The sequence below is a fragment of the Chamaea fasciata genome, unplaced genomic scaffold, assembly GCF_029207755.1.
Source record: "Chamaea fasciata isolate MVZ Bird 193981 ecotype frontalis unplaced genomic scaffold, bChaFas1.0.hap1 SCAF_12, whole genome shotgun sequence".
Lineage (NCBI taxonomy): Eukaryota > Metazoa > Chordata > Aves > Passeriformes > Sylviidae > Chamaea > Chamaea fasciata.
The window spans coordinates 22,344,245-22,354,790 of record NW_027094097.1 but is presented as its reverse complement, the minus strand read 5'-3'; the positions used below and the strand labels follow the sequence as shown (position 1 = coordinate 22,354,790).

Here is a 10,546-nt window from a genome sequence, read left to right as displayed (position 1 = left end):
GATCAGGTTGTGAAATGAAAAAGCTGGGAGCAGAGGAGGACTGTAAGTTAATAATGTCTCTTGGTACCTCTTTTGTTAACTGTTATAAATGTATATTATAGGGTTGGCTTTCCACAAGATGTGTGTTATATGAGTAATAATGTTGTGGTAAGGATTTAAGTTTTTCTTTTATTTCTGCTATTAGTAAAGAGAACTAAGCATATTGGTATTAGCTGATATAGTATGCTTGACCTGTCTGTTTGGTCGGGATAACATCCAGTGAACATGTAAAGAGGACTCTGCTATTTGCTTGACCTGTCTGTTTGGTCGGGATAACATCCAGTGAACATGCAAAAAGGGACTCTGCTACTGATATACCAACTATCAAGCATCTACCATCTGAAGAAAGCACGGACCAAGGCCCAAACTGGAGGTGATAATGAAGACACGGGCAAGAAACACACATGCTCTACAAAGGTGGACCCAAGTAGGGGCCGTGCAGAACAGTTCCTGGAATATGGAAACTAGTTTATGGAAAAATATGAATTTTCAACAGACTGATGCAATAGAAAAGGTATTTAAAGTATGACATTGATATAGCAGAGTGTGTACTTGGCTCAGTGCCAAGTCACCCGGCCGGCCGTATTTTGCTTTTTTAATCTCCCTTGTCATATAACTTTATTAAATTTATTTTTTAAATTTTACACGGAAAGTGAACCTCGTTTTTCACATTAACCAATCAAAAGTCTGATTGCCTTGCTCTAGTTTAGTTAAAAGCGTGCTTATTTTAATTACTTACTTTTCCTGCATACATTAGTAGAGAGAGAAAGCATTGAGGGTGCACCTAATATGATGAAAAGCTTAAAATCAAGTTTTAAAAAATGTTTTAGTAATGTCACAAGTGCTTAACACTGAAAGAAAACCTGTTCTTCATACATTTGGCATCTCCAAGGATTTCATCCTAGACAAAAAAAACAAGTCTTTTTTTTCTTTTAACTTAAAAAGGCAACTGATATCAAAAATAATGAATGCAGGATATTAACAACATAACATTAGCCCCAAAGAGCTAATCTGGGAATACGAAAGGTTTGATGGCAGTTACTGCACGTGCACAGGAACCACTTGTTGCATCATGTGGCTACAGCCATCATCGTGTCCAGGGAGGTTACAGCCGCCGGCAGGGAAACAGATGAGACAAGTCTCCTTTGTTAAGCACGAGGGCCCATTTTATGTGTCCCCCCCTCCACCCCGAGATGGGGAGGGAGGAGAAGGTGAAGAGAGAGACGGCGAGGGGCGAGAGAGAGAACCCCACTCCCGTCTCCCCTTAAGCAGAGGGTCTGGGTGCGCGGCAAAGGGCGGGCAAGGGCATTGACTTGAAGCCAACGGAGACACACCGAGGGGGAAGGAACCACAAGGCCAAGGTCATTGAGGGGGAGACAGAACCAACCAAACCATTGTGTCCAGAGATTACATTGAGTGGCTGAAGGACTCCACAACCACCATCAGCTTTTATATCACACTTGCATCTGTTAGCGGCTGGAGCAGGGGCAGCACAAGTGCAAACACCCACAGAAACAGCTGAGGGTTTTCTTCATCTTACTGGAGCCTTGCACTCGGGCACAAGATTCCAAGAGACACTGAATGCTTTCAGCTCATCGTGGGATTCAGACCAGCTGTTCAGGCCTGGTGACACCTGGAGCTGTGCAGCAGATCTCGAATCCAGACTAAATCACTCGAGCTTTTAAAAACGTCACCGTTTGCAGTAGAGTCCTGACCACTGGGAATGAGGGGCTAGTTCAGCAGCAATGAGGGAACAAGGATTTCCAGCACAAGGAACACCACGTGTCTGACACTGCCAGGGTGCCTGGTCAACTACACATAAGCTTTTCTGTTCTCCTGAATTCTCACCTCCACTTTTCTTTCCTGGAGAAGAATCCAGCAGCTGAGTGAGGTTTGATAACAAGATGGTGAGGGACAAACTTCAGTCCTATTGCCTGTATCCTAAGTTTTCCATGGCCTACAGAATTGCCTTGTGAGAAATGTTAAATTGACCAAGATTCATTGCACGTATTAAGCCGCCCTCTTCCCACCACAAGCCCAAGCAAAACAAAACAAGATTGCAAGCACCCAAAACCTTTTGTACTTTTATTGTGCATTCTGTAAGTGCTTAAAGACACCACACAAAACTGTATGGATCGCATTGTCCACATATGTATGGCACATATAAGAGACAGACAGACCCCAAAAAGTTTTCATAGGTTAACTCAAAGACTCACAAATGACATCAATTAGTATTATCTCATTATAGACAAGGCAAACTACAGAAAGTATCTCCAATCATACAGAATAAAGGCACTGAAGCTGAGAAAGAACTCAAACAGACCTTTTAAAAGTGTGTTTCACAAAAAATATTGTGTGCTTCTCGCAGCTCTTAAAAGAGATTAAAATTTGTATTAATCTGGTTAGGGATTGTCAACCTGAAGTTCCCAATTCAGAAGAAACTCAAGTTTAGCCTTCAAAAAATAGGTACAAAGGAAATAAACAAACCTCCTTTTTCCTCTTTCTAAATAAATTAATTGCCAGATCAAGTTGTCACAGATTACTCTTCTTTCTTTCATATATAGATGCATACAAATTAATGAAGTTATTCTCAGAGGATGAAATTAAGTTGTCAAGATCATAATCCACTTCAAAGGCAGGTCTCTCTCCAAAAACAACAAGAGCAAGAAATACAGCAAAGTGCGCAGTCAGTCCCCATATCTTGAATGACCTTTTATGTTCTTGGTCATCATATGTAAAGCAGTGTATCCGAGTTAAATAACCTGAGGAGGTTTTATAAGAGAAGGTCTTGTAATTTAAGGGCTTGACAAAGTACTCCAAAGGCACAACAAAAACCTCGCTCACTTCATCTGGATTGGGAGTGACCTGGAATGTATCCTCTATAAATCCTACAACGGGTGTCACCAAGTTATTCATCTAAAAAGAGAGAAAAAAAAAAAAAAACAACAAAAATAAGCAAATTTTAAAAAATCAACAAAACTCTCAGACACGTTTGTACCAAGTAAAAATGTTCAGTATTTAAAAAAAAATTTCATTGTTACAAAATGACTACAAGAAGCTTATGAATTATTTTTAACTGCACCGCAATTTAGTCCCCCTAACAGCAAGCTATTTAGTTTGACTTGAAGAATTTGAAACCATATTTTTGTATTTGTCAAAAATGATTTTACAAATACTCTGTTCATCCTGTATAATCATACATCAGTTAAAAAGGCTTGCCAGTTTGGTACAGAAGTGAAAAAGCATGCATGCTTTCTTATGGGTCTTCCTTATTTACTTTTTAAAATTCTGATTTTAATCCAGATTTTCCATATCCTTCATCATATTTCTGTATCATTTTCCCAGGATATAGAAATTCTCCAGAATATGAAAGTATTTTTCTATAGGTGCAGAAATATTATTGCAATATATTTAGCCATAAAATACAACTCTCTTTGAAACACCTTATTTATGGACATTTTTTGGTCTAAATGTAATCCCTTCTTCCACAGGAAGACAAAATCTACTGAAATCATCGTTTCCATCAACAGAACATCAACATTCTTTAGGGTACATTGCTAGTTCTATTTCTTCACACTAACAGAGACCAACTGTTCTGCAGAAAGGAGGAAGAGCAAAACGGTGTTTGTGGATTTTGATTCAAGTCTGGAAAGACTCCATCCAAGTGGGAAGCACCTGGAATGGATATATTGAGGAGACAAAGTATAATCTGACATGTACAACATCTGTGGCCCAAAACCCACATCATCTCTCCTACTGACGGAGGTAATTGGCTGGAAAACAGGGAAAATTCGATCCTTTTTACACACTGCCTCTGAACTGCGTGGCTTTAAGGGTAACTGTGCAGAAATTACAACTTAAGAAGTTAAATAAAGCTTTTTGCAATACAGTTTCAAAAGTAGTTCTTTCCTTTTTTAATGGGGAGAGGATACTGCTAACAGATAGAAAAACAGGAGGCATAGTAATGAACTGTTACCTGGTGAACAAAAATAGTCTTCAGAAACAGCAATTCCTCTGTTCTATGGGAAAACTGATCCTGTGTAATTCTGAACACTGCTACTGAAATTGAGAACCTGTTAATTTACAAATGGTGACCTTCACTCCAAAGACACCTCTGGGAGTCTCCCTGCTAGAGCTCTCTGCACAATCCCGGTGCACATCCCCTCTGGTGGTCCCTCTCCATCTGCACAGCCCTGGAGCCGGCAGACACCGAACGAGACGTCTGCCAGGCTACAGCAGCCTGCTGGGACCCTGCCTGGGTGAGTGAGCTCTGCACAGCTCCAGGGATGGAGATTATACAGCCTGTCAGGAACATCTGCTCCAGTTTTGGGCTGACCTCATGGTCAGAAGAGGATTTTTTTCTTGTATCTCATCAAAATGTCCATGTTGCTGCTGTGTCCATTGCCTCAAGAGGAGTTCCGGTATCGTTCTCTCTACCACCACCCAGGAGAAGAAAGCAGCCCAATCCCCTGGTAGCTTTCAAGCTGAGCAAGCCCACCTCCCTCAGCCTCTTTGCTCATCATCCACTTGCTGTAGCCCCACGACTGCTCAAGGCTCTCTGCTAAACTCTCGCCAGCGCGGCACTGTCTGTGTGGTACTCCAGAGCGTCCCTAACTGGTGCCCCAAAGCTGGTCTCACAAATACCAAACACAGAGCAAGAACTTTTCCCTGGGCTCTGCTGGACACATGGGCTGCACACTTGAAGAAGCGGCGCCTCTTGGCAGTTACAGGTTTGAAAAGGTGCCGCCAACCTCACAAAAGAAAACCACTTTAACTTCTTACTTTGTAATGATATGCTTACTTTATCAATTCCAGGCATCAGCCTACAGATGACTTCCACCTTCTCTGGCTGAAGACCCACTTCTTCTTTCGCTTCTCGGAGAGCAGTGTCAATATCATCTTTATCAGTGGCTTCACTTTTACCTCCTGGAAAACACACTTCGCCCGGTGATCTTCTCAGCTAGAGTGTAAAGGAGTACTACTGGTAAATATAACAAGGTTTATGTTTCTTACTGGATCCACACGGACGCATGTTGGTATTGCAGCACCCCTTTATCTACCGAGTCACAGAAGCTGGAAATGGTGGTTAAGGTTTCTGCAGACCAGAAGAAACGTGCCTTAGCAAGAGTAGCTACCTAAGGAAATGGTGAGCCTATCCCCTGCTAATCCATAAACCCTCGCTATCAGAAGTACACTGCGCCTGTACAGCGTTGTGTAATTCATACTGGAACTTCTGCTTTAGTATGTCAAGGTTTACATTTTGCATCATCTTGTTTGCGTAAATGACTGACACATTAATCCAAACAGATAACTTGTAGAGCAAGATTAAAATAGTCTAAGAGCAATAACTTCTGAAAGACACAACTAAATAAAGTACCTGTGAGAGAGGAAATGACATTTTGCTTCAGCCCAAAAAGGCTATGGAGCAAAAGAATAAAAATGGTTGGTTCTATTTCCTATTTGTTGTTATCTCTAGGTGGGATGTGTTTTGCTTAATCTGCTGGGTGGTGTTGAGAACTGGGAGAGGGGCAGGGTTGAAGACATGACCAAAACAGGAAGAAGGATGAGAAGGGAAGGGACAGAAGAGCTGGCAGTCAGGAGAGAGTGTAAGTTCCTGAGTAGCCATTCAATGGGAAAAGGGACAGGGACCAACCCCAGCCACAAAAAGGCAGAAAAAATTGCCATTCTGTCAAAGTGGGTGTGTGTGTTTTCGCCTCTTGGGAGGGAGACGCCTCCCACTCAGCTGACTTCTTATAAATTAACAGTTGTTTACTTATTGCCTCGAGGACTCTGTCCCCTCTTGACTGTATCAAAAAGTGAATTATTTCTGAGATACCTTTAAGTACATTCCGGTAGTAGGCTTGTGCATCATGGATCAGTAAAGAGCATATTTACAATCAGTTGTCAGCTATGCAACTGTGATTATTCGTTTTTTTAAGCAAGACCCAGCAACATAAGAAAGTAATTCCTGAGTACAGGCAGTTGATGTGAGACAGGGATGGAAAACAGGAGTTGTAAAAGGAAACAAAATGCTGGCCAAAGAGTTCTGGGAGCCTTAGGTTGTTGCCTTTTATGTATTACAGGGAGAAAAGAGTAATATTAACTGCAGACTGAAAAATCTCATTCAGTAAAGCTGCACTGCATCGTCAATTTCCTTATTTAAGTAAACGATCGTTGCCGACTCTGGAAATTATTCTTTCCTGCCGCGGGTTTCCAGGGAGCCGGCATGTTCCGGGCACGCAAACACCGGAATCCCGGGAGTGGCAAAAACACCTGGCCGTGCCCTTGGGAACAAGGGGCGGGATTGGGGGCGCGCAGCTGCCGGGAGAGCGCACACCCATGGTTTCCCGGGAAGGATCGCGCCCCTCGGAGCCCCCCGGTACCTGCATGGACCGGACGGTGAGCAGCAGGTGCAGCCGGTCCCCCCGCACCACGAGCGGCAGCAGCACGGCGGCTCTGGGCAGCGGCAAGCGGGAGAACTTGTCCCCGATATCGAACCGCCTCAGGCGGCGCCGGGCCTCCTCCACGACGCCGTGCCTCGGAGCGGGCAGGGCGGAGCACCGGCACCCTCCGGCCGCGCCCCGCTCCCCCGCCGCGGCTCCCGGGCCGGGACAGCGAGCGCGGCCCGGCTCCTCGTCCCGCTCCGCCGCCATCTCCGGCCCCGGCAGCGGCTGCGCCCCGCCCGGAGCCCGCCCCGGCAGCGACGCGCCGCCGCCAATCAGCGCTTGATCGTTCCCGTGTCCTTCTCCCTTTCGCGTTCCCGAGCGTGTCCGTGTGCCGGGAGCCGCGGGGCCGCTCGCTCGCCGGCAGGCGCGGGGCTGCATTGCCCCCGACACGCGGCGCGGGCGCTGCTCGGCTCCATCGATTCCGTCCGGTCACGGCTGAACTCCGGGACCAGAGCAGCTCCCAGAGGGAGAAGGCCCGTGAGGGTGCTGCATTCGCGCCCAGTCACAAAATCACAGAACATGGAAGGGACCTTCAAGATTACCTTATTCCATCGCCGTGGGGTTAGAAACGCGCTACTTTTTAGATACAACTCAATGGGGACAAATCGTCGAAATAAAACTCTTTATTAGTAACGATTCAGCTGAGCCAGGTGCGTACCTCCCTTCCCCGAGAGACGAGCACGCACACCCTCCGAGAAAATGGCTTTTTTGATACGCTTTCTTGGCTGGAGCAGTCCCTGTCCCCTTTCCCATTGGATGGGTACTTAGAAACTTCCCTTCTCTCCTGACTGCCAACTTTTCACGGAGTCACAGAATTGATTACTTTGGGAAAGACCTGTCAGATCATCTAGTCTAACCTATGACCTAAGAGCACCTTATCAACCAAACCGTGGCATGAGTGCCACGTCCAGTCTTTTTCAAACACGTCCAGGGTTGGTGACTCCACCACCCCCTGGGCAGATGACTCCAGCGTGCAGTCACTCTTTCAGTGAAGAATTTTTTTGTAACATCTGACCTAAACTTCCCCTGGCACAGCTTAAGGCTGAGTCCTCTTGTTCTGTCAGTTGTTGTCTGGGAGAAGAGACCGACCCCACCTGACTACAGCCACCTTTCAGGGAGTTGTAGGGAGTGAGAAGGTCACCCCTGAGTCTCCTTTTCTCCGGGCTAAACAACCCCAGCTCCCTCAGCTGCTCCTCACAGGGTTGGTGTTCCAAGCCCCTCTCCAGCCTTGTTGCCTCCTTTGGATGTGTTCAAGTGTCTCGTTGCCCTTCCTAAACTGAGGGCCCGGAACTGGACACAGCACTCGAGGTGTGGCCTCACCAGTGCCAGGTACAGGGGAAGAATGACCTCCCTGCTCCTGCTGGCCACACCATTCCTGATCCAGGCCAGGAGCCATTGGCCTTCCTGGCCACCTGGGCACACTGCTGGCTCATGTTCAGCTGCTGTCACCAGCACCCCCAGGTCCCTTTCTGCCTGGGCACTGTCCAGTCACGGTGTCCCCAGTCTGTAGCGCTGCAGGGGGTTGATGTGGCAAACGTGCAGGACTTGGCACTTGGACTCGTTAAACTTCATGTCATTGGACTCTGCCCATCCATCCAGCCTGTCCAGGTCCCTCTGAAGAGCCCTCCTATCCTCCAGCAGATCGACATACACTCCCAGCTTGGTGTCATCTGCCAATTTACGGTCCCCTCCCTTCTCATCCTACCTGCTTTTTAATCACTTCTTCAACCCCACCCCTCTTCCAGCTCACAGCAACACTCCAGAACAAATCCAAACAATCCAAACAACAACACACAGAACCAACAACTTTCATTCTTTAATGTAATTACCTTTTGGCTTCAGCAAAATATCATCTCATCTCTCACAATCCACCCTTTCCTTTTATTATCCTTTTTTGCCAAAGCCCTTGATTTACTCATCCGGTCCGCTCAGCATAAACTGACTCCTTTTGCAAAGTAGTTATAAATAAGATTAATCAGTCTTTTATTAGGTCAGTGTTAAATTCAATCTATTTAAAAGTTCCTGAGTTGTCAGTTCACGTTGCTGTCCATAGTTCCTCCAGCTCAAGAGAAGTAAGTTGTAGATGGACTTGTGTGCAGTGCCTCCCATCAGTTCCACGGATGCTTGGATGAAGCAAACCTCAGATCGGAACTGTGGCAACAAAGATTGCCTTCCTCGGTGTCCATACCCGCTTCCTAAGTTCTGTGCACTAGAACAGCACGCTGTGGGGACATAGAGGTGAAGTGCAGAAGCCGTGACACTCCATCCAGCAATTTCCAGAGTCTTAGAACGTAATTTCCTATTTTTCTTTTGTCAAGGTCTGGTATGACTTATATTCCCAATGCTCAACACCCAAGGGATTGCAGCAAAAGTCTCTCTGGTGGCAAACACAGAGGTCAGTCCGGTCTTGCCCTTGACTGTTTACTATGAAATCATCTTTTGAAGATTAACTTTAAAGGGTCACTTCCTTGTACCACTGTCCAAGTTTGGAGAGGAGCTTCTACTGGTCCTTTGACTTGAGAGGCGTGAGACCACTCCTGTTCTGCAGTCCTGAACACTGTTTCAGTTGTTAAAAGTACCTGAAAAGGACCTTCCCGTGCTGGTGTAAAGGTAAAGAAGCAAATCTCCTGGTTTTACCTGGTGTATATGAAAATCTAGAGGTGACGTTGAGGGTAACAACCCTTTTCTTCCAAGACCCATGAGAGAAAGTTTAATTGCCTGCAAATCATTTCTGAGATATAAGTCATTAGTTTCAGCCAACCCCTCCTCCCTTCCCACCTGAGGTAACCCAAATAACGTTTCATATGGAGAAACTCCTATGTCCTTTCTTGGAGCAGTTCTGATCCGTAATAATGCTAATCTGCTTTCAAGCATTAATTTGGTACTTTGGTTCTTAAGGATAGCATTCAATCTCTCCACACATCCAGAGCTTTGAGGGTGCTACAGGGTATGACATTTCCAATTTATGTCTAATACAACACATACAGAATGAAAAATTTTTGAAGGAAAGTGTGTTTCCTTATCTGAGTCCATTCTTTCAATTATCGCATATCTGGGAATGATTTGTTCTAAAAGCTTCTTGGCCACTTTGGAGGTAGGAAAGGCTTCTACCCAGTGGGTGAGGTGATCAGCTATTACCAGAAGGTATTTCCATCTCTGTATTTTGGGCAACTCGGTGTAATCTACTGGCATATTTTGAAAGGGCCTAAGGGCTAGGGCTCTTCCCTCACTAAGGTGTTTTCTCATCTCTTTCTTATTTATCTTTTATCAAATCAAGCATTGTTCAGTCACTATTTGGCTATTGTATAGACTGCCTCACAGCAGCAGCAAGTTCTTAAGAACTGATCACACAGTGCTTGAGCTCTGCAGTGCATCCCGTGCTGCAGCTTAATTAAAATTTCTCCAGTAATTGCTTTATTTATTATTGGGCTCCCTTCCCTGCCTGGCTGTGACTGGAACGACACCAAAGAGAAAGTGTCTGCAGCAAGAGAAGGCTGTGGTTGGGTAACTGGTTCTGTTTGTTGTTGCTGCTGGTGTTGTTTGTTTCCCTTGTTATACATACTAGAAAAGAACTGTTCCTCTTTTCCCCGTATCTTTGCCTGAAAGCCCCTTAATTTCAAAATTATAACAATTTGGAGGGAAGGGGGTCAAATTCTCCATTCCAGAGAGGCCCCAGACACCTGTCTTTCCAACCAAGACAAGCTGACAATTAACCATGTATTGCTAATTGTTTAATAACAATTAGTTAACAATTAGTAGAGACCATCAGCAGCTGCAGCAGCAGCAGACACAACGTTGGCAGCTCCTGCCAGATGCTCCAGCTGACGCAAATGCTGTCACTCAGGTGGTAAGTTCCAGTGCAACTGCTTCTGGGGTCTCTGTCCTTTCTCTTCCTGCCGTAACGCAGAGCGTTTTGGTTTATCACGACTCTTCTGCTCCCGGGCTCTGCCTTTCACAATCACCCGCACCTTCTTCTGAGTCGCCTCCAGGTTAGGGATCCTAGGAAGAAAGGGCCCGGTATCAGCCAGACGAGCATTTCCAGCACGCCACTTTTCTGTCTC

At 45.6% G+C, this 10,546-nt stretch overlaps 2 protein-coding genes across 2 annotated transcripts in view; both read right to left on the bottom strand.

The window, feature by feature from the left end:
* Positions 1-2,096: 2,096 nt before the first annotated feature.
* Positions 2,097-6,702, bottom strand: NUDT7 (nudix hydrolase 7). The gene is made up of 3 exons (XM_066194419.1): positions 6,423-6,702; positions 4,841-4,999; positions 2,097-2,955 (listed from the first exon to the last, which is right to left on the bottom strand). Exons 1-3 carry the CDS (start codon positions 6,690-6,692, stop codon positions 2,572-2,574), a joined length of 813 nt encoding a protein of 270 aa, XP_066050516.1. The 5' UTR covers positions 6,693-6,702; the 3' UTR covers positions 2,097-2,571.
* Positions 6,703-8,209: 1,507 nt separating this feature from the next.
* The window catches only part of LOC136295682 (hydrocephalus-inducing protein homolog), a 76,262-nt gene continuing 73,925 nt past the window's right edge, over positions 8,210-10,546 (bottom strand). Inside the window, exon 69 of the mRNA XM_066194265.1 lies at positions 8,210-10,484. Within this exon, the coding sequence (XP_066050362.1) occupies positions 10,322-10,484 (163 nt within the window). The 3' untranslated portion in view covers positions 8,210-10,321. The remainder of the gene's footprint in view (positions 10,485-10,546) is intronic.

Excerpts from the sequence above, each read along its gene's own strand:
- NUDT7 (XM_066194419.1), bottom strand. The coding sequence starts at position 6,692 with ATGGCGGCGGAGCGGGACGAGGAGCCGGGCCGCGCTCGCTGTCCCGGC. Across the intron at positions 5,000-6,422 it reads TCACCGTCCGGTCCATGCAG|CTGAGAAGATCACCGGGCGA; the intron begins GTACCGGGGGGC and ends TTTACACTCTAG. Across the intron at positions 2,956-4,840 it reads TGATGCCTGGAATTGATAAA|ATGAATAACTTGGTGACACC; the intron begins GTAAGCATATCA and ends CTCTCTTTTTAG.